The 23,452-nt window shown below is 44.9% G+C and overlaps 3 protein-coding genes across 3 annotated transcripts in view; 2 read left to right on the top strand and 1 right to left on the bottom strand.

Annotated features, from left to right (window-relative positions):
* The window catches only part of LOC142398498 (uncharacterized), a 462,406-nt gene that overhangs the window by 73,333 nt on the left and 365,621 nt on the right, over positions 1-23,452 (top strand). The window lies entirely within an intron of this gene.
* On the top strand, positions 466-13,446 carry LOC142398514 (E3 ubiquitin-protein ligase TRIM21-like). The gene is made up of 2 exons (XM_075482552.1): positions 466-559; positions 11,192-13,446. Exon 2 carries the CDS (start codon positions 11,201-11,203, stop codon positions 12,845-12,847), a length of 1,647 nt encoding a protein of 548 aa, XP_075338667.1. The 5' UTR covers positions 466-559; positions 11,192-11,200; the 3' UTR covers positions 12,848-13,446.
* LOC142398557 (uncharacterized) lies at positions 22,243-23,440 on the bottom strand. Its single transcript, XM_075482600.1, has one exon. It carries the CDS (start codon positions 23,196-23,198, stop codon positions 22,353-22,355), a length of 846 nt encoding a protein of 281 aa, XP_075338715.1. The 5' UTR covers positions 23,199-23,440; the 3' UTR covers positions 22,243-22,352.

The following is a 23,452-nucleotide window of genomic DNA, read 5'->3' on the forward strand; positions in this document are numbered from 1 at the left end:
CTGGAGGTACGGCGTGCATTAAGGGGCTACTATTGGTCCCGAGAGGTCCCGAGTCCCGACCCCTAGTTTGGTACCACGGGCCTATGACTGGCAAACTATACAGTATACCCACCTCAAAAAGGTAGACTACACCACTGCCTTACGGGCCTGATCAGGAGGAATGAACTGCAGTAACCTCAACTTCCTGTGTTTCAGCTTAAAGAAAAACACGTTCAAAGGACAAAATGAGAGCAGCAGAAAGTTAATTGTGGCTTTAAACAGGTTTTGTGCGGTAAAGTGCAATAAACTCATAAATATATTCGTACTTTGAACTCATCTGGTGCCATAAGTCTGTAAATAATCACGTCTGAACATGAAAGAGGAAACAAATGCTGAGAAAAGGTGCAGCAGGAGGCGGAGCAACACTGGAAAAAACCAGTTTCATCGTCATTTCCCTGAAATGAAAGTTGAAGTCTGTAAGTGACGGCAGAGCTGCAGTCGAGACAAACCTCTGTGTTTCTGTCAGAAGAGAAATAAACTGAGTTCATCTGTTCTTTCTCAACCACTGAGTCAAACACTGGTGAGTACAGCTGATAATATTTACTGTGTTTCAACAACCAGCATTAACACAAAACTCAGAGCTTCCACCAAAAAGGAAGCTTCACTCCTGACTGACTCTCATCAGGACAGATTCAACTTTAGGATCATTTGGAAGCTTTAGGATTGTAGATATTAGGCCTCATGCAGGAATATTTTCGTATTTTTATTCAAAATTTTTTCCGTAAGAAGCTCTCTTACGAACACGCCACGTCAGATTCAACAAACGCTCTAAACTTCAGAAAAAGTGTGTAAACGACCTGCGTAAATGAATAATGCCACCCGTGCATATTTAAAGGGACAGTTCGCCTCTTTTGACATGAAGCTGTATGACATCCCATATCAGCAGCATCATTTCTGAACATCTTCTTACCCCCTGCTGCGTCCTGTGAGCAGAGTTCCAGCCTCGTTTTGGTGTTGATGAAGGTAGTCCGGCTAGTTGGCTGGGGTTTAAAAAATAAAGCGTTTTGCTTCTCAGAACAATATGCGTTCAACAGAGTAATACATTTGCATCACAAAATGGTTCTCCAGGAAAAGGTCAGACCTCACAATCTCTTGGCCCTATTTTCTCTCCCTTAATATCAATGCGAACAGCCACCTAGCGATAGCCGCACCTGTTATGGTGTTTGCTGCTCGGACTACATCTCCCTAGGGGGAGCATGTAGATGGTGAAGAGAAGGGGACCCAGGACAGACCCCTGGGGGACGCCATGGTTAACTGCTGCAGCGATGGAGTTGGAACCTTTCAGAGTAAAGTATTGTTTCCATTAGGAGCTGCTGATGGATGGTATCCACTTTTTGTTGGTAACCACTGTGTGGTTTGGAGGGTGGGTAGCGAGGTTGATCGCTCGGGTGTTTGCCAGTGTGGGAATACACAAGCGTTTTGTGTTCCTGGTCCGCTTTATGCACTGCTTGTGGAGGGGCACAGGGACTGAGAAAAGGATGGCGTGGTGGTGATGGAGGCAAGCTGTTCAGAAAACTCCAGTAGAAAGCAGGTGGAGGCTTTTGGGGGGCGGTAGACAAGGACCACCTGGAGCTGTTTAGCCCCAGCCAACATGAAGTGAAGGCACTCAAATGATGTGGTGTTTACTGGGATTTCTTTGATTGGGATGTTTGTGCGGTGTATGACGGCCAGCCCACCGCCGCGGCCACAGCTGCAAGGCTTTTGAATATAGGAATATCCAGGGGGAGTGGCTTGGTTGAGTGTGATGAATTCATGTTGACTCTGTCTCAGTCAGGCAGAAAAAGTCCAGTTTTCTTTCAGAGATGATATCATGGATGAATAAGGCTTTGTTATTTACTGAGCAGACATTTAGTAGCATGAATGTGGCAGGTCTAGGCACTACTGTGGTAGCAGTACCAGTGCTGGCCACCACACAAACCAGGGGTCTCAGGGATATACAGGCGGTGGGCGTGGCTTCGAACGATGACGTCGCCATGTTGAGGAAAGGATCCTGACAGCTGGTATGGACGAAGTTGTAGCCCGGTAAACAAACATGTGTTGGGTAGCCCTATGCATGTAGGGGGGGCGACGCAGGAGTCGGAGAGATTTTATCACCGCAAGGCAGTTCGGAGATGAGTAAGAACTGAGATTCCTGAGTTCCGTTGCAGTGTATTTGATGAGAGTCATGGAGCAGCGTTCAGTAGCTAACATCCTAGCTCGGTCTGCTAGCTCCAGCCGCGTTGACAGACCAAGAAAGTTTGCCGTGGCAAAACGTGAAACAAGATGTTCAGGATGTTTCAGCCGGCAGAGAAGAACCCAGATGGAAGATGACAGAGTATCCACGGAAGGTAGAATAATGCCACTAATGTTCAGAGTCTGATGATAATCGGTTTGCAACCAGTAAGTAAAGTTGGAGTAAAGTTAAAGTAAAGTTGGATGTGAGAAGCGGCGACATACACGCCAGCGTCCCCTCAACATCCCAACACACCTGAGAACCTGAGAATTGGGTTTTATCGGCGTGTTTCTCTCTGGAGTTGAGGCTCGAGCAAGCTGCATATTTGCAGCAGCACAGTCCTTGGTGATCTAAATCGCGATGTCAGCCATCGTCTGTCTACACGGTCTCGGAACACACGCTCTCTTCCAAGAGCCTGACGCGCTAATGCTGCGTGTACACCAAGAGCGACCTACGCTACCTGAGCGCCGGAAATCATTATTTCTCTATGGAGGGGGAGCTACCTGAGCGACCAGAGCGGATTCAAGCGATTAAACTCAAGCTAACATTTTGGTAATGAGCTATGACGCGTTTCGGCAAAAACCAATGACAATCCACAGATTGTAGGGGTCCGACAATCCGCGGGGTTCGCGGAAACAGACGTGTAAACTTTGGTTCCTATCCAAACAATAGTCGTTTAATCCTGAGACTGTTGCAATTGCCGTGTCGAGTGCTTCAATACAATAGTGTAGTAACCCCACGCATACCTTTCTCACTGCAATTAAGTTTTATTTCGGATTTATTTCGGATTTTATTTCGAATTTAGTTTATTTTCACAGCTGCCTCTGCTATTCCTGCTCTTCTCAGGTTTACCTAATGTAGTTTTACATAATTTGTAACGTGATGTATATCTTGTATAACAAATTGTAAATAACAACACCTTTATTCGTGTCCCTGCCCTCACTTTCCTCATGTTTTTTTCCGCGGGGGTGCTGCACAGCCGCGGGGCCTTTAAGAATTGAACATTCTAAATGTGACGTCACGAGCTACCAAAGCTACCAGAGCAAATTCTCAAGCGAAGCTTCTCCAGCGACCTCCGCTACCAGGTAGCGTAAGTCGCTCTTGGTGTACATGCAGCATTAGGCATCCAAAAGTAGAAAGTCAGCCGCTAGTTACGCTTCCCATTGACCTTGTTATATACAGAGTCAAATTAATCTTCAATTAGTGCATAATTTAAGTCAAACAGAATAATGTCAGCATCATTATGGGGTATAATGTATTGTTAGGGACATATAAGGTTAAATTTGAGGAGCACAATTAGTTTGAGTGTGTGTGTTGCAGAGGGGGTGGTTCATATGGGAGTGGGCGTGTGTGCGTGCGGAGGTGTGTGTGCGTAAAGGTGTGGACTCACCGGTGACACAGATGATTGAGAGTCAGGGTTGGGAGTAGCCATAATTTTGTTGACCGCTACGCTACGCTACGCTACGCCACGCCACGCCACGCCACGCCACAAATATTCATTCATCACCTTATGTATCCGTTTAATCCGCTGGTTTTCATCTTTACAATAATTCATCCTTGCTGCGCTGTGATAACTCTGTGCGGTTTGTTCAATAAAAGCAACAAAAGCATATCTTGGATCTCAGCGTAGCCTATCTCTTGCCATAAATCAGTAGCGCGTCACAAATTAAGGAACCTAAGGACCCAACCTCAAACTCTGAGCGGCTAAAAGGTTTGTGTTGGAAGCCGCAACATTTGTCAACAAAAACTCTGGCGTCAAAAGAAAAAAGTGAAAATCATCAAGCCGCTCCAAGGAACCAAGGAACCACAAGCCAAACAAAAGAGCCACAGCTAAGTGCCACACCACGCCATCCATTCACCTGGGAACAGGTAGGCCTGAACCTGTTAATTGTTTGTGGATTAAGGAATCCGCTTCGATTGGAATGCATTGTGTGAAATGAGGACAATGTATTAAATGGATGTTACGCTGGTTGCAAGACGCATTGATGGTGGCGCAACTTCTCCGTGTTTGATTGGATTTTGATGTCGGGACTTGGTGGCATAAGTGGCGGCTGATGTTGTCTAAAGGCCAATTGCTTGTTGAAATTGCTTGGATCGAATCTGCACTGTCAATGAATTTAAAATGCAATGTCTATGGATGGATTTAAATACGCTCTTGAATGAATTGTGATTGTGTTGCTTCATACAAAATACAATCTAAAGGAAATGAGTCAAATAAACGCTGTTGCTGAAAGTTCAAACATGGAACGTGAAAAAAGGGAAAGCAAACTGACGGTCAAAGCTTTGGAAAATAAAATCGCACGGTTGCAGCATGAGCGCAAAAGTGCCGTTAATAAAATCAAGGAGCTTATCCCGCAAATAAAAGCGCACATGAACTCAAAAGAAAATGTAACTGGAATCTCCTCACAACTGAATAACTTGACTGCACTGTGTAAAAAGGCTACACAACTGCACTGCGAATTATTGCCACTACTTCCTGATGATGAAGATAAAAAACAAAATGAGTGGTTTTCAAGTATTATGGATTACAGTGATGCATTCAAGGAACAAGTGGAAAAATGGATAAAGGAAAATCCGCATGAAAAATCAAATGAATTACCACTACAGACAAATACTTCTGAACAACCAACAAAGGAAATAAACCATGCAGTACAAATTCCTGTCGGAAAAAGCAAGGATTTGTCTGTTTCTGATCCTCAAGATGAACTACAGCCCTGTGACAGCATCTCAAATGCAACCAAGAAATCACGCTCATCTGTTCGCTTAACAACGGAAACAAATCTTGCAGTTTTGGCAGCAAAACAAAAGGCATTAAAGGAAAAGCATGCATTGGATGAAGAGGAGTTAAAGCTACGCAAAAGAAGAGAACAATTTTTACTGGAAAATGAAATTGCTGAGGAAATGGCAAAACTAAGTGTTATAAAATCACAAAGCGGTGTTGGCAGTAAAGCAAAGTCAAAGGTTTCAGATGGGATGAACTCATACTATGAAAAGACATGCTCAAAACAACAGCTTAATGTCAAATCCACTGAATTTGTTCCATCACTGCCAGTTAAACCAAAACCCATTGCAATTGAAACCACACAGATAGCTGTGAAGCCTAAAGTCACTCACTTATCTGAAATAAAGGATCTCCCAGGTCCTTCGTACATGCTCCAACGGTATCTAATGGCTCCTGAAGATCCTATGACCAATGTTACACAAACTGATGCATCCCAAAAGTGAGGAGCTGTCAGCACATTGAGTCGGGCAGAGGTTATGTGAAGGCAAAGGCTCTCCTGAAAGAGCACTATGGCAATGAGCAAAAGGTGGCAGCAGCGTACATGGAGAGAGCCTTGTCATGGCCCACTATTAAAATGGAAGATGTGAAGGCCCTCCAGGAGTACGGCCTCTTTCTGCGTGGATGCTGTAATGCTATGGAGGATGTGCAGTATTTAAATGATCTGGACACACCCACAAACATGTTAGAAATCATCAGAAAACTGCCGTACAAACTCAGAGACCGCTGGAGGTGCCACGCATGTGACCTACAGGAAAGTCACAACAGAAGAGCAAAATTTGTGGATATTGCCAACTTTGTTGGAAAACAGGTGAAAATTCTGACTGACACTGTGTTTGGAAACATTCAGGACACTGTTATAACAACTAAACAAATGAAACACAAACCTCACCCTCGCTCCAGCATCAGAGGAACCAGCTTCGCTACCACAGTGAATCGTGTGGAGACACATGTGAATAAAGTTACAGACATACAACCACCAGCCAAGAAGATTTGTCCCTGCTGCACTGGAGGACACACATTGGATGTGTGTGCGCGGTTGGAAAAAATGGCACACAAAGGGAAAATTGACTTCCTAAAGGAAAATGGTGCTTGTTTTCGCTGCCTGTGTATAGGACACATCAGCAGAAATTGCCAAAGGAAGATTTCCTGCTCGAAGTGTGGCCAAAGACATCCAACTGTGCTCCATAAGGACAGTGTCACTGCAGAACCGTCCGAGAGAAGCACCAAGATTACAGTGGACGACACCTTGGTATCCAGTGGGCTTACAGGGGCTGGTGAGATGGATTGTAAGCTTCCTATTGTGCCAATCCAAGTGAAGGCAAAGAAGGGCAATAAAATCATTCTCACATATGCCTTTTTGGACCAGGGAAGTACTGCAGCGTTCTGTACTGAGAGTCTGAAGCAGAAGCTCAATTTGTCTGGGAAGAGAGCCAACATTCTTCTCAGGACCATGGGACAGGAAAAGGTGGTCAGTAGCTACATCGTACCAGAGCTGGAGGTGGCAGCACTTGAAGAGGACAGCTTCATTGAGTTGCCAAAAGCGTACACTCAGTTATCAATGCTAGTACATACCCACAAATAAGGATCTGACAAGGCGGCCATATTTAAAACACATCTGCTTACCACAGATTGAGGCTGGAATCGAGTTGCTGATTGGAACGAATGTCCCACGAGCCATGGAACCGCTGGAAGTCATCCGCAGTGAGCATAATGGACCCTACGCTATAAGGACAGTGCTGGGCTGGACGGTAAATGGACCACTGACAGGAAACGGTGGAGGGGCCAATTACTGTGAGCAGTCAGTAACTGTGAACCGTGTGTCCATTGTGAATTTGGATGAACTGTGGCAACAGCAATTTAAGATGGACTTTCCAGAATCAGCTGTGGAGGAACAAGTGGGTCCGTCCAGGGAAGATCTGAGGTTCATGGACATGGTCACAAAGTCAGCCAAACACCTCAATGGTCATTACCAGGTCGCCTTGCCTTTGAAAAATTCAAACCTCAGCATGCCAAATAACAGAAAAGTGGTGGAACAGCGTCAAAACCATCTGAAGAGGAGGCTCCAGAGGGATCCAGCATTTTACAGGGAGTATAACACCTTTATTGAGGATCTACTTGGCAAAGGCTATGCTGAAAGAGTTCCTGATTCAGAGCTGGAAAGAAATGATGGCAGAGTCTGGTATATACCACACCATGGTGTTTACCACCCAACAAAGAAAAAACTCAGAGTTGTGTTTGATTGTGGGGCCAGTTACAAAAGACAATCTCTGAATGAAGAGCTGTTGCAAGGACCCAATCTAACCAGCTCACTAATTGGAGTTGTGACCAGGTTCAGGAGGGAACCTGTGGTCATCATGGCTGATATAGAAGCTATGTTTCACCAAGTGCAAGTGCCCCCAGATGATGCTGATCTGCTGCGATTCCTCTGGTGGCCACAAGGAGACTTGAACCAAGCACCATGTGAATTTAGGATGAAGGTACACCTTTTCGGAGCTACATCCTCTCCTAGCTGCGCCAACTTTGCCCTCAGGAAATGTGCAGAGGATTTTGGTCATGAGCATGAGGAGGAGGCGGTAGACAAGCTGCAGCACTGCTTTTATGTGGATGATTGTTTGGTGGCAGTGGCAACAGAGGAGGAAGCACTGACCCTCAGTCATGAGCTCATGTCTCTGTGCGCTAAAGGGGGATTCTGTTTGACCAAGTGGAACAGCAACAGATCTGAAGTGCTCAAGACCATCCCAGAGCCCCACAGAGCTAAAAGCGTGGAGCAGTTGGACCTGGACCGGGAGTTTGTGCCCATGGAAAGAGTGCTGGGTGTAGAGTGGTGCATCAAGTCAGACACCTTCAAATTCAAAATTGTATGGAAGGACAGACCACTCAACCGTAGAGGCATCCTTTCAACTGTAAGTTCTATTTATGACCCTCTGGGTATGTTAAGTCCCCTTGTTCTTATAGCAAAAAGGATTTTGAGGGATTTGTGCAGAAGAGGAGTTGATTGGAATGACCCCATACCAGAGACTGTCTCCAAAGAGTGGCTTAAGTGGGTGCAAGGGCTTTACCTTTTGGACAACTTTGAGCTACCCAGATGTCTAAAACCTCTGGAGTTTGGAGATGTTATTACTGCGCAACTACACCATTTCTGCGATGCTTCTGAGGAAGGCTATGGTACAGTCACTTACCTGCTGTTACAGAATGAGCACCTCCAAGTGCACAGTGCTTTCATTATGGGAAAGGCTCGTGTTGCCCCACTGAAGACAGTTACAATTCCAAGAATGGAACTGATTGCTGCAACAATGGCCAGCCGCATGAATGTCCTGTGGGAGAAAGAGCTACACATGAGTCTTAAGGAATCTGTATTTTGGACTGATAGTGCTTCTGTGCTGAAATACATTAACAACGAAAGCTCCAGGTTCAAGGTGTTTGTTGCTAATCGTGTTTCGGAGATACTGAAATCATCTCGCCCTGCCCAGTGGAGGTACGTGGATACAGCTTCAAATCCAGCAGACGCAGCATCCAGAGGTGTCAAAGTGGAGGCATTTCTGAAGGACAGACTCTGGTTAGCGGGACCTCCGTTTCTTTGCCAACCTGAAACAGAATGGCCTGTGAACCCTGAGCCTGTGAGCCATCTCCCCCAGGAAGATCCAGAGGTGAAGAAAAGTGCTGTTGTCAATGCTGTACAAGCTGGAGAGGATCCCACTACTCACCTGATCCATCATTATTCCTCATGGATCCGATTAAAGAAAGCTGTGGCGTGGTGGCTGAAATACAAGGAATGGTTGTGGTCCTGTAGGAAGAGAAAAGGCCTGATAGTCAATCACAGTGAAGAGAGCATGCGGCAACAGAGAATAATGGAGAAGGAAAGGAGCAAAAGCGCAGCTGTCCTGGGAGCGCTTACAGTGGAGGACATTGACAAGGCTGAGCTGGCCATAATTCAGTTTTGCCAGAGGAGAAAGTTTTTGGACGAGCTTTCGTGTCTGGAAAAGGGACAAAATGTCAAGAAAAGTAGTCACCTGTACAAGTTGTGTCCAAGGCTGGAGGATGAAGTCTTGCGTGTGGGAGGACGACTTAGTAAAGCAGCACTGCCTTTGGAGTCTAAGCATCCTATTATTCTCTCAAAAGACCTTCATATTTCTACCCTGCTGCTGAGAAATATACATCAAGAGGTAGGACACAGCGGCCACAACCACATGTTGTCCAAGCTCAGGGAGAAATACTGGATGACAGGAGTAAGCACTGCCATTAGGAGAGTTCTGTCCAAATCCACCATCTGCAGAAGACTTAATGCTACTCCAGTTTACCAGCAGATGGCAGATTTGCCCACAGACCGGCTCAAGCCTGACGAACCCCCATTCACTTGCGTGGGAGTTGATTATTTTGGACCCATTGAAGTGAGGAGCAGGAGGAGTACAGTGAAGAGACGTTTTGTAGCCAGAAGAGGACAGGTCCGTGAGCTGCGTTCGGACAATGGGACAAATTTTGTGGGTGCAGAACGTGAGCTAAAAACAGCAATTGCGCAGTGGAACCAGGCACAGGTGCATGATGTGTTACTCCAAAAGGGCATTAAGTGGACGTTCAACCCCCCTGCTGGATCACATCATGGAGGAGTGTGGGAAAGGCTGATAAGATCGGTGAGGAAAGTCCTGAACTCCACCCTAAAGGTACAGCGCTTGGATGAGGAGGGACTCCACACAGTTCTATGTGAAGTGGAAGCCATTATTAACAGCAGGCCCATCACCAAGGCCTCTACGGATCCTAACGACCTGGAAGCACTGACACCGAACCATCTGTTACTGCTTAAAACCCGGCCTTCATTACCACCTGGAGAGTTCCAAGCAGCAGACCTGTATTCACAGAGAAGATGGAGACAAGTCCAGTACATATCTGATCTGTTCTGGAAGCGCTGGACAAAGGAGTACCTGCCTCTGTTACAGGAACGACAGAGATGGACTGGGGTCCAGAGAAACCTTGTCGCAGGAGATCTAGTTTTGCTGATGGACAGTACAGCACCTCGTAATTCTTGGATTATGGGACATGTTTTGCAAACCTTTCCGGATCGAAAGGGGTTTGTGCGTCAAATTCGGATTAAGACAAGAACCAGTTGCTTGGACAGACCAATATCCAAGGTGTGTCTGTTGCTGGAGAAGGAGGAGGCAGCACGAGGATGTTGCTGACCTCTATGGATTTTGTGTTTTCCGGACTTGAACTGGACTTTGTACTAATCGGTCATAGAAATGACCAGAAGAAGGAATATTTTGTGATGGCTTATTCATGGACTTGAGCAATTTATTAGTAATTTTTTGTACATTTTCTGAAAATGATGTGATTTATTATGTCCCCTATTGTGTTTGAAATGGGAATTATTATGTGTGACCTGATAATTCGGGGCTGGTGTGTTAGGGACATATAAGGTTAAATTTGAGGAGCACAATTAGTTTGAGTGTGTGTGTTGCAGAGGGGGTGGTTCATATGGGAGTGGGCGTGTGTGCGTGCGGAGGTGTGTGTGCGTAAAGGTGTGGACTCACCGGTGACACAGATGATTGAGAGTCAGGGTTGGGAGTAGCCATAATTTTGTTGACCGCTACGCTACGCTACGCTACGCCACGCCACGCCACAAATATTCATTCATCACCTTATGTATCCGTTTAATCCGCTGGTTTTCATCTTTACAATAATTCATCCTTGCTGCGCTGTGATAACTCTGTGCGGTTTGTTCAATAAAAGCAACAAAAGCATATCTTGGATCTCAGCGTAGCCTATCTCTTGCCATAAATCAGTAGCGCGTCACAAATTAAGGAACCTAAGGACCCAACCTCAAACTCTGAGCGGCTAAAAGGTTTGTGTTGGAAGCCGCAACATTTATATATTTATTTAAGTTTGCTTCAAAGTGATTAAATATAAAATCCATTAGTCAAGCAAACTTGATTGGAATAACAGCGGACTATTTTAGGAAACTCCAACGACAGGTCTGGATCACTCGTAAATTCTGTTCGTACCTGAAAGAAAACGTAAAATACGAAACGATTAGTGCACACGCAAATTCTCTTAAATCACTCGTACGCACGACTTAAGAACAAATCTGTGTGTACGGACGGTTGTTGCATGCATTGTCTTCATTAGTGTAAAAATGTGTTTTTTCTCTCTCTGACTCTTGTCCTCAGAGTGCAGACATGTCTGCTGGCAGCAACCTGCGATCTGAGGATCAGTTTCTGTGCTCCATCTGTCTGGATGTGTTCACCGATCCAGTCAGCACACCATGTGGACACAACTTCTGCAAAAGCTGCATCACTCAACACTGGGATGCTAATGTTCTGTACGACTGTCCCATGTGCACAGAGAACTTCAGCACTCGACCTCAGCTGAGAGTCAACACTTTGTTGTCTGAGCTGGTTGCTGAGTTCAGACGTGAAGCTCAGCAGAAAGCCAGCAGCAGCAGCTCAGAGCAACAAGCTGCCAGACCAGGAGAAGTTCCCTGTGACGTCTGCACTGGAACCAAACTGAAGGCCCTGAAGTCCTGCCTGCTGTGTTTGGCCTCCTACTGTGAGACTCACCTGGAGCCTCATCTGACAGCTCCACGTCTGAAAAGACACCAGCTGACGGAGCCGGTGGAGAACCTGGAGGACAGGATGTGTAAGCAGCACGATAAACCTCTGGAGCTGTTCTGTAAGACCGACCAGACATGCGTCTGCATGCTCTGCTCTGTTTTAGACCACAAGACTCATGAGTTTGTTCCTCTGAGAGAAGAATATGAAGGAAAGAAGGCAGAGCTGGGGAAGACAGAGGCTGAAATCCAGCAGATGATCCAGAAGAGACGACTGAAGATTCAGGAGGTCAAAGAGTCGGTGAAGATCAGCGAAGATGCTGCAGACAGAGAGAAAGCAGAAGGTGTTCAGGTCTTCACTGCTCTGAAGGAGTCTGCTGAGAGAGGCCTGAAGGAGCTGATAAAGGAGATCCAAGACAAACAGGAAACTACTGAGAAACAGGCTGAAGACCTCATCAAAGATCTGGAACAGGAGATCTCTGAGCTGATGAAGAGGAGCTCTGAGGTGGAGCAGCTCTCCCGCTCTGAAGACCACCTCCACCTCCTCCAAAGCTTCTCCTCCCTGAAAGCTGCTCCACCCACCAAGGACTGGACAGAGGTCAGCGTCCGTCCATCATCATATGAGGGGACTGTGGTGAGGGCTGTGGCTCAGCTGCAGGAGACACTCAGTGAAATGATGAAGAAGGTGTTTGCTGAGGCTGAGCTGAAGAGGCTCCAGCAGGATGCAGTGGATGTTACTCTGGATCCTGATACAGCTCATCCTGGACTCATGCTGTCTGAGGATGGAAAACAAGTTCATGATACTGGTGTGAGGAAGAATCTTCCAGATAATCCAAAGAGATTTTCTCATTGTGTTGATGTTTTAGGAAATCAGAGTTTCTCTTCAGGCAGATTTTACTTTGAGGTTCAGGTTAAAGGAAAAACTGCCTGGGATGTAGGAGTGGCCAGAGAGTCGATCAACAGGAAGGGAAAAATCTCACTGAGTCCTCAGGACGGTTTCTGGACTGTAAGGTTGAGAAATGGAAATAAGTACACAGCTGCTGCTGGTCCTGCAGTCCGTCTCAGTCTTCAGTCTGTCCCTGAGAAGGTGGGGGTGTTTGTGGATTATGAGCAGGGTCTGGTCTCCTTTTATGATGCTGATGCTGCAGCTCTGATCTACTCCTTTACTGGCTGCTGCTTCACTCACAAACTCCACCCGTACTTTAGTCCTCATCTGAATGATGGTGGTAAAAACTCAGCTCCTCTGATCATCTGTCCTGTCAATCAAACTGTCTGATCTGTTCTGTAAAGAAGCTCCATGAACAGTGAATCTGCTTCTTCTAAAGTTTAGGTCTGGCTGTCTCTGCAGATGAAGTCCTGCTAGTGGAGTGATGAGGTTGTAAATGTCCTCAGCAACAAGTCAGCAGTTCAGTTCACAGCTGGATTATTTGCTGCAGGTCCTTCCACTTCGGTCTTTCTCCACATTTCTTCTTTCTCTTCACTGTCAGATCAATAAAAGTGATCCTTTTCCTTTATGATTGGTTATCGTGGATGTTGTACTTTCACCTTTTACTCGTGGATTTAATCTTTAATGTGGCCCATTATTGGTTCTGGTCCAGAATCTGAACAGTTCAGAAATCATTGAAAGCCTGATTTTACCATGAGAAGTGTGATGATGATGATGATGATGATGATGATGATGATGATGATGATTGAGAAATAAAAAGCTGAATCAAGTGAAAGTGTCAGTTAAGTTTGTGATGTCACAGCCTTTAAGTTAGCACGCCACCTACAGGCCTGCTGCTGCTTCTACACCTGCTGTGGACGTTGGTGACTGTGAGAAACTGTTGGAAAGCTCAGATAATTCTGATTAAAATCAGGTGAAACGTTTTAACATAAAGACCCACAAAGTGTCCCAAACAGCAGCTTTAGGACAGCAGGGGGGGTGTCTGATTGCACGTTCTTATCTGGATTCATGTGTCTGCTTTGAGGACGTGGGAAATGTCCACTTCTGAATCAATTGGGCAACATTTATCACTCTCACAGTGTTTTTGTTCTAACCCTGTTGAGCCAAACGGCTGAAACAACCAAATTGACGGTGGCACATGTTACGTTCACTGGTAATCAGGTTAAGACCGTGTAGAAGAGCTTCAGAAGGCATCATTTCAGCAGGCTGAAAGTGTAAAAAACAGGTGTTTTTTTTCTAACCTCACACAGGTGAAAAGCCGTATGCTTGCAAAGTATGTGAGAAGCGTTTCAGTCACAGTAAAAGTTTGACTGATCATCTTAGAGCAAGGGTTCCCAAACTTTTCAACCCGCGACCCCCAAAATAACGGTGCCATGAGACTGGCGACCCCCACCATCCCCGGATGTGACTGAAAAAAAAAAATGTGCGCACAGGCCATACCCACTAGGCTTATCCAAACACGGGCTTAACGACAACACAAAAGAACAGAGCAGCCTGTTATGATTTTATATATTGAAATTTACTGTTTGATAAAAGCAGAATACCTCAGTCAAAATAATATCCATGTAACATGAGTGCACAGTATTACTGTCATGTACAAACTTAACTTTGAAATATTACTTTAATTTCCATTTGAACAGAAGAATATCTCAGGGTAATTTCCACAAACTGTTATAAACATATGTACATTGTTGCTGGCAACTATATTTCAGCGTTAATCTCATCTAATGAGATGGATGCGCGCTATGCGCGGAACACAGCAAGTCGATTCTCGGTTTAATTGCGGAGACGGCCACACGGAGATCATCCTCCACATTTAGCTGTGATCTGTATTTATTTTTAATATATGTCAGTGCAGAGAAAGTTTTTTCGCACAGGTATGTGGAGCCAAACGGCGTCAGTACGTCCATCGCGGCCTTGGACAGCTGTGGATATTCCCTCTCGACTGAAATCCAGAAATCAGCAAGCGTCTTAGAATGAAACTCTGTCTTTAAACTGCGGTCGCACGACAGCTCAACCAGTGCGTCCTCCACGCTGGCTGACAGATGACTTGCAGTGGTTACCGTGAATGGTGATCTTATCCAGTCATTTTGTTCCGGGGCCGTTTCCTCAGGGAAATACTTGTCAAAGTGTTCCAGGAGGGCTTGAAGGTGGGTAGTAATTGACGTCTTCACAATGTGAACACTCAGATCATTTTCTTCCATGAATTCGTCCAGCTCAGTAAACATGTCAATCCTGTCCATTTCAACTCGTGCAGTCCAGCGATCCACTTTTCTCTTGAATGCGCGGATTTTATCACTCATTGACATGATGCTTGTGTTTTCACCTTGCAATGACAGGTTAAGTCCATTCAGTCTGTCAAAAATGCAAGACAGACAAGCCTTGTTACCCAGGCAGGGTCAGTCAGGTGGTCAGCGAGCTGGGACCCATGCTCCATCAGAAATAAGCGCACCTCCTCCCGCAGGAAACAGGCGGCTGAGAACATTTCCCCGTGAAAGCCATCTGACTTCTGTGTGGAACAGCAGGCCCTCATGCTGTGATCCGAATTCGTTGCAGAGAGTGGCAAACAGCCTGGTGTTGAGTGGACGCGATTTAATGTGGTTGACCATTTTTATTGCAGTATCAAGAACACTTTTCAGCTCTGGGCCGAGCGCTACTAAAGCTAGCCGCAGTGAGCAACGCACTTACGGTTATTTTCACAAAATAAAATACCCGTTGCCTTTTATCATAGGGAAAGCCATTACGATAAAAAGGTGCTTTTGTTTTGAAAACAGGAAGTGAACCTACCCTCGTTGTAGCTAGCTTGAAACCACAGCCATTATAACGAACAGCCTTGCCACTCTCTATTAAAGGGGAACTCCGGGGCATTTGAAGCGTGTTTCCATTGCTAGAGGTTGTCAAATACTGATAGTAGGACACAGAGAGGTCCAGATCTGCGCTCCCTGTGTGGAGATCGCTCTGTCCGCACAGCGTGTCATGCGAGGCTAATACGTGGTGGCTAAGGGGCAAGAGCTAAACCTACCACGTAAAACAACAACTTGCACACTGCAGAAACGTCACACCACTTTATAAACCATCCGACAATAAAGTCACAAGCCTTACCATCAAAACCATATGCATGGTTCTCACATTACTGGCATGGGGACGTTACAAAACAACTTTATAAACAGCATGTAACTCACCGGCTGGTTGTAGGCTCGCGCATGTGAAAGCCCAAAAGAGTCGATGGAGAATAATCCCATATACAAAACAATTATCTTCTCTAGAAAAACTGCATTCAAGTATTTAAAACATTACAACAATATTACTGGGCATGTATTCTTGTAATGTTTTAAATACTTGAACGCAGTTTTTCTAGAGAATATAATTGTTTTGTATATGGGATTATTCTCCATCGACTCTTTTGGGCTTTCACATGCGCGAGCCTACAACCAGCCGGTGAGTTACATGCTGTTTATAAAGTTGTTTTGTAACGTCCCCATGCCAGTAATGTGAGAACCATGCATATGGTTTTGATGGTAAGGCTTGTGACTTTATTGTCGGATGGGTTATAAAGTGGTGTGACGTTTCTGCAGTGTGCAAGTTGTTGTTTTACGTGGAAGGGTTAGCGCTTGCCCCTTAGCCACCACGTATTAGCCTCGCATGACATGCTGTGCGGACAGAGCGATCTCCACACAGGGAGCGCAGATTTGCACCTCTCTGTGTCCTACTATCAGTATTTGACAACCCCTAGCAATGGAAACACGCTTCAAATGCCCCGGAGTTCCCCTTTAAGCCCCATTGTACCGGCTTTTTGGCTGCAGTTCCACCAGAATTCCACTGGGGGCGTCGGTGGAGACCAGAATGAATTGGGCCCAATAGAGCTAGATGCTACAAATGGTCAGTTTCACCTAAGTCTCCTCAAGAGCGCTCAGATTTGAATGTAGTTTCTGAGAGCTCAACATTGGTTTCAAGTCAAAAATCTACTGAACGAGTACATATATCCCTTTGATTTCTTACAGGTTGGCTTCTTGTTGTCCACCACGCGCTAGCATTGTGCTAATGACAGCTGGTCGACCAGAATTACGACCAGAGGCATCGCTTGACGGCTGGCTCCATACCAAGCGACAACAGAATTAAGATGGACTTTTTCCGCTTATGTTACCACAGCCTAAGAATCTGTGATGTTACCACACATTCTCTCTTACTACAGCTCTTCCTTGAAAACGCTGCTGCCTTTGAGACCAACAACAAGCAGGATTGTTGCCGTAAAGCGGCATCTCCGGTCGTAAGCTATGTATGACGTCATATACACTTCAAATCCTTTTTTTAAGCAAATGAGTGGCTCTAAAAATCTAAAACTCAGCCATGGGTATTTTCTAAACATCCTCTTTCGAAAACAACATTCGAATTACTAGAGAAAAAATTATATCTTGAGATAAGGGCACGAAAGGGCGTATAGCTCCATAGGACTCCATTCATTCTGGTCTCCAAAATTGAGCGCCCCACGTGGAAAAAGGGTGGAACTGCAACCAAAATCACCTCGTTGGAAACCGGAAATGCACCGTGAGTGGCGTATCTGTCCTATTATAGAATCTGTGTTGAAACTGCCGTTTTGACAGGAAATGACGGTATGCCGAGTTATTTGATTTATGAAAATCATTTCGCGACCCACCCCTCGGCGTCCCGCGACCCCCAATTCGGGAACCACTGTCTTAGAGGACACACAGGTGAGAAGCTATATTTTTGCAAAGCATGTAAGAAAGGTTTCAGTCTACATTACAGTTTAGACTAAACAGAACTGTTTAGACTTTTTACTGGAGTTTAAGTTTGTGTCCAATGAAATTAAAGATTTCACTCATAATTATGGCATATGGATCTGTAAAATTGGCTTTGTTCTTAGACATTATATATAAATAAGTCTCAGTACTTTTCCAGAATGACCTAAAGTGATCCAGGAGTAGAAAGACAAAACAATTAGGAAAGCCTGGGAAAGCAAGGGCAGATTCACACACACACATGAGCTCCTTTCACACTGCGACCCGCTACCTTAGCGGGTCCAAATTGCACCTTCCACCCGCGTCAAGCAATGTGAACGCTTGGCGTGTCAGGGTGACCCGTGCCGCCTGAAGCCGAGTTCAGGGGGCGTGGCCTAGTTGCAGAGCGTCACACGAAACACATAAAATGCTGGGCGTGTACAATGACGTAGTCACAAGCCATGCGTCGGAGGTAGGGTTAAACACACCTGTCTGCATCACATTTTTCAAACAAACGATGGCGGGACACCTTGAGAACTCAATTTTGCAATGCAGTTCATGGAGATGTTACTTTACGGTGCGTCTTGCTGCGTGGGAAACCGCGCTCTCCCATCTTTCTCGCCAGCCCTTCCAGCAGAGGTCCATCTTTCACCGTCCCCGACATGTGGCGGTAAATAACGTCCTCTGCTCGGAGGCTGAGGAGCTCGCGGACCTCCTTGTCTCCCCAGTTGGCCATATTAAAAAATGTCTCCAACTTGATGTAGGCTAAAACAGAGTAAAACTTGTCCTCACCTGTCGCTGTTGTTCTGAATCAGCTGTCCATTCTGTCTTTTAAACTCCTCACGTCACGCCCACGTCCGACCCGCATCGATTGCGTTCACACCAAACTCGGCTCGGCAAAAAGACTAGGGTCCGACGCGGGTCGGCAGTGTGAACGCAACAGCGGACACGCTAAATTCGCGAATTAAATGCGGGTTATTCGGCAGTGTGAAAGGGGCTATTGTTTTGGGCTGATCCAGAGAATATGACGAAGCATGTTGAACCTACTCATGTCCAATCATACTCGGTCGAGTGTGAGTCCAACCTATGAGGCTTTAAATACAAATGATTACCGGAAGTCGAAGTGCAGTCTGAAGGACTTCCTGCGGGAGCGCTGTTCCACTGAGCCGAGCGCTGATATGCTTTGACGTGTGACTACAAATAAAGACTTCATTTTACTTGAATTACTCCGGTCCGTTCTGTAGCTTCCAATTAAAGAACCGAATCTAACAGATCCCAATACTCCATGTCCTTTCAATTACAAGTACATTTTTGTTGAATTGTTTTAATGTAAATTAAATGTATTTTGTCAGGATACATTTGGGTTTAAACCTACAGTTTATAGTTTGTTCTTGTGTTTCACATGTGAAGAGGTCAGCTTGCCTGGAAAAGGGATACCGGGGAACCCCCCTAGAGCAAGCCAGGGGGAAAAGTAAGTGGTACCAACTTGATCTAGTTGGGCTCACCTCCACACAGAGTGTTGGCTCCTCTGAACCGGACTCCCGGAGAGGGACTGGACTCTCTCAAACTCTGAATTTGACCACGGAGAGAGGGGTTGAGGTGTGGGGATACTCACAAGTCCCCGGCTAAGCACCTCCGTGTTGGAGTTTTCCCCGGTGAGCGAGAGAGTCGCCTCACTGCGGCTGAAAGTCATAGGAGGGGAGGTTCAGACTCTTGTTTGTGTGCATGCACCAAGCAACTCAGATTACCCAGCATTCTTGGAGTTTCATCTGAAGGGGTGTCTTGTTTTTGGACTTCTGTGCTAGCCATGGATTGTCCGTCACTAATACCACGTTTAAGCATGGCACTGTGTTACAGGACCTTCCATCATTAAAGGCTTCAGGTGTCGGGATCTGCGGTTTCTATGTGTTGGTTCTTCTTGTGTTGGTCAGCTCTGCTCACTGATCTATATAAGGAATTATTCACTCAGTCTGGTCCATTTTTTCTTTAGCACAAGTTTCTTGTGTTTACCTTAAATCAGCCTGCAGGTAGAATTATGTAAAAATGTGGAATTTCCCCCAATGATCTCCACTGGAGCCCTCCCTCTGACCTGATGACAGCTGGGATAGGCTCCGCCCCCTGTTTCCACTAACAGAAGATTTAAAATCTCCTGCAGACAGAAAAACCAACTTTATATTTTGCTGTTGGTTTACTGGAGGAGACGTTTACGTGTGGAAATATCACCTACATGTGGATGGATTCTTAGATTTCAATATATTTGGTCTGTTTCTGCAGCAGCTCATTCAGGTTGATGGTAAACCCTTAGCTGCTAGCTATTCGTTGCTGCAGCGCTGTCCTGTTTAAGGTCATCATGGCGTGTTCATGTTCACTATGTGATTCCTTAATTCTGCTTTTTAATGTTAACAGTCTGGCGGTGTCTTTGATTAACAACAGAAATTGTAACTATTTGTATTGGAAAATCAACGCTAATAAAGCCAAGAACTGTGAATAAATACTCATGTTTTCAGCTTGTATCTGGTCCCAGTTTTAATTAAAGGTGAAGCAGATATCTCTCCATGTTCAAAGTATCTGAAGGGAAACTGATTACCTGCTAAAGGGAGAATCTTTATCTTGCCATCTCGTGCTTAAATGCGGTGCTGGAAATGTGAGTTGACCAGAAAAAAAACAAATGGTGACAGCTGACTTGCTACTTATTAATTGAACGGGTCACTTTAGGCATCATTGCTCCTGTTGCCCCCCAGAGAAATGTGTCCTGAGCTGCTGCTGCTAACTGTGAATGAAGGACGGTGATGGGGATGTCTTGGTGCCACAGGCCGACCTTTAGTGCCCAGAAGGGCGATAACCACGGACCGAGGCACACACCAGTTATTAAATATATGTGGAAATTATTCTCACTCATCAGGGAGCAGACGGATCCTGATCCTGATGACAAAAAAGCTTGAAGGTGGAATCAATAAGTATCTCAAGAAAACTCTGAAAATCTATTCCAGCTCTATGGGGGCGTGTTTTAATGGGTTTATATCATTTTATATCTGCTTAGAAGTGTCTGGAGTTATGTTTGGTATAGAAGGTCAGAGTTCGAGCTTTTTTAGTCCGAGGTGTTAGTTTGAGAGTCAGAGGAGAGAAAAGAGTTCTTCAGAAGCTACAAAGAGGATTTATTCAGTGTAAGCTGGTTTAACAGTGTTGTGAAATAGAGTTGTTATGGTCGTGTTTTAATGCTTTAAACTTAAAGGTCTGTGTCAGTAACATGAAGGTAAGCGTAAGCTGTTTCTGGGGTCTGAGGTGTGAGAGAAAAGGTGAAGCCTTCCTTAAAGGGACAGCCTGCTTAAGTTCAGAGTTTAAAGACGGATTCTGTCAGTGAAAAGCTGGAATAACAGAGCTGCTGAGCTTTACTGGGGTCTGCTGGGTTTCTGTGGGATTTGAGTTGTAGGATGAGTTTTTCTTGTGTTTCTGTGTAAGAAAATGATTTTTGAGATAAGATTTCTGTTATGAGCCATCACTGCTCACCACTGAAACATCTGGAGTTACATGAAGGACGTGGAGGACATAAAAGGGAATAAAGGAATTCACATCACAGTTTTATTTCTACATAAATGCTCTCTGATGCAGTGTTCAGCCTGGTTCAGTTTAATCCATCGTGTCTTGTTGTTAGCAGCCTTGTTAGGCCTGTTTCTGCTTTATGTTGCTGGTTTGGGCTTCGTTGCATTGCTTAAATGCTTTAATACTTTTCTACTTTTCTATTCTGTGACTGCGAATATCATAGTTACAATCCTATTTTCATGTTATCATGTTGGTCAGACTTTAAAGAGCTGTGATGTGGCTGTTATCTCGTTTAGAAATTTACTAAACTACTAAACTAAACTTACTAAGTTTACTGTTATCTCACTGTTATCCCACTAGAAACATCTGGGTAGGGCAAGAGTTAGGGCAAACTCTGAACTTTAGTCGCATTAAAATAGCTCGAGCTTTAACCAAACTCCCAACGAGCAATAACAACTTTGGACTGGGGCGAAGGTTCATCTTCCAACGGGACAACGACCCGAAGCAGGTCGGCCTGCCTGGGGAGGTGTTGGTTGGATGCATGCAGCAGCCATTCTGTGCCCAGCACGTGGAAGCGCTCCAATAAATGATAAACATTTAAAGATCAGCAGTTTTACCTTCAAGAAACTGCAGTTTGACAGGGAACATTAAAGAGAAGAAGAATATATTCAATATAAATGTGCATGTTTACTGTGTATTAATGCTTCCAACATTAATGTCACATGATCGTAAACTGTGAGACGGGAAAGTAACTTTTGGCTGATTTATAAGCCAGAACCACGTACGTTTAACGCCTCAGTCTCACCATTCACGGGTGAAAGCAGAGTAAAAAAGAAAGTGATAACAAGTGGAAGGGAGGCAGAAAAGTGCTGCTACTGTTAAACACTGTGCGTGAAGAATATTCTCCTTCGTCTTCTTCTTCCTCTTTAAAAGCTTCTCTGGCCAGTTTACTGAGCTAAAGGTGAAGAGTTTATGTTGGAACATGTTTGTTTATTTAATTATCTTCAGAAAGAAAAGTCTTGATGAGATCTGTGCACATAAATCCACTCACAGGAACAACAGAAAGGATGAGGAAAAGAGAAAAAACTGCGATAGAAAAAGAAAGAGGCACGAAACCTCCACCTTTCAGCTCGTTTATCGTCAGAGTCCTTTTATTAAGATGGAGTTCCAGATGTTGTGTTTGCCTTTTCACTCAGTAGCAGCACCTGTGGGGGCTCGTCTTTGTGCTCCTTTAATCAATTATATGTTAATATAAACTGTGACATCCAGGGGTCAGAGGTGAAGCGGGGGTCGTCCAACCTGCTCTCACGGTAAAACTCAAAGTAAAGCCAAGTTTAGACTGCAAGATTTTCAGTGAATCATTTTAATATTCACACGATTCAACGTCAGAAGGAGCCAAATTAAATGTAAATACTTTACCACAAAAGTATCTTCTCATCTGTACGTAGATCCAGTGATGAAAGCAAATAAATTAATAATAATAAAATTATACATTTCGCCCTGTGATGGACTGCCGACCAGGACAAATCCTGATACATTGTGATATGTCCTAAAAGTTCTCACTTGTGAGTTCTAATGTGATTTTTCAACATGGATGGGCGCATAAATCCCCGCCCACAGGTGTTACAGTGGAAAGGCTTTTCACCTGTGTGAGTTCTGATGTGATTTTTCAGGGTCGATGACTGTTTGAAACGTTTCCCGCATGTGTTGCAGGTATAAGGCTCTTCACCTGTATGAATTCTCATGTGGACAATCATATGACTATTTTGACTGAAACCTCTTCCACATGTTTCACAACTAAATGGCTTTTCACCTGTATGAATTGCCTTGTGCTTTTTCAGTGCTGATAGGTCAGTAAATCCCTTTCCGCAGGTGTTACAAACGCAGGGCCTCTCACCAGTGTGGGTCCTAATGTGGACAGTCAAATTACTACTTTTAACGAAACTTTTCCCACACATTTTGCATGAATAAGGCTTTTCGCCTGTGTGAGTTCTCATATGGAGGACTAATTTATCACTTCCCCTGAAACTTTTCCCACATGTTTTGCAAGAATACGGCCTCTCGCCCGTATGAATTCTTTCATGATATGATAATACTGACTGTTCATAGAATCTTTTCCCACATGTTTTGCAAGCATACGGCTTCACACCAGTGTGGATCCTGTGATGCTTCCTAACTTGGCACTTCTTTTCAAAGGCTTTTCCACAAATGTCACATTTTATGCAAGTGTCAGTATTACTCTTCGACTTGAGGAGGCTGTCAACATTGTTACTGTGAATGGTGTCTTCTTGTTTGTTTCCTTCCTGATCTTGGTTATCAGCTACAGGTGTGATGGGAGAGAGGAGCTGGTCACTGTGTGGTTCTGGTTCACTGCAGTCACTTTTCTCATCAGGAGGATTCACCATAAAGGCGTCAGTCTCCAGCTTCAGTTTAGTTTCAGTGCTCTCCAGACTACAGCGTTCCTCCTGTTCCTCTTTAATCTGTGGAGATCCTGGTTCCTCCGGGTCCAGACTGGAGTTTCTCTCCTGTTCACAGAGCTGTTGATCAGCAAAAACATCCTCTTCCTCAAACGCATGTTTGCATGTGAAGTCTGAAGGAATAAGGAAAACATAAACATGGCATAAAACAGTTTAATCATTCAATTTATATTAATTGTTCC

Source organism: Odontesthes bonariensis, chromosome 14 (genome assembly GCF_027942865.1).
Source record: "Odontesthes bonariensis isolate fOdoBon6 chromosome 14, fOdoBon6.hap1, whole genome shotgun sequence".
Lineage (NCBI taxonomy): Eukaryota > Metazoa > Chordata > Actinopteri > Atheriniformes > Atherinopsidae > Odontesthes > Odontesthes bonariensis.

Bases quoted from the DNA above. Each gene is read 5' to 3' on its own strand.
- LOC142398514 (XM_075482552.1), top strand. From the start codon at position 11,201: ATGTCTGCTGGCAGCAACCTGCGATCTGAGGATCAGTTTCTGTGCTCC.
- LOC142398557 (XM_075482600.1), bottom strand. From the start codon at position 23,198: ATGGTGAATCCTCCTGATGAGAAAAGTGACTGCAGTGAACCAGAACCA.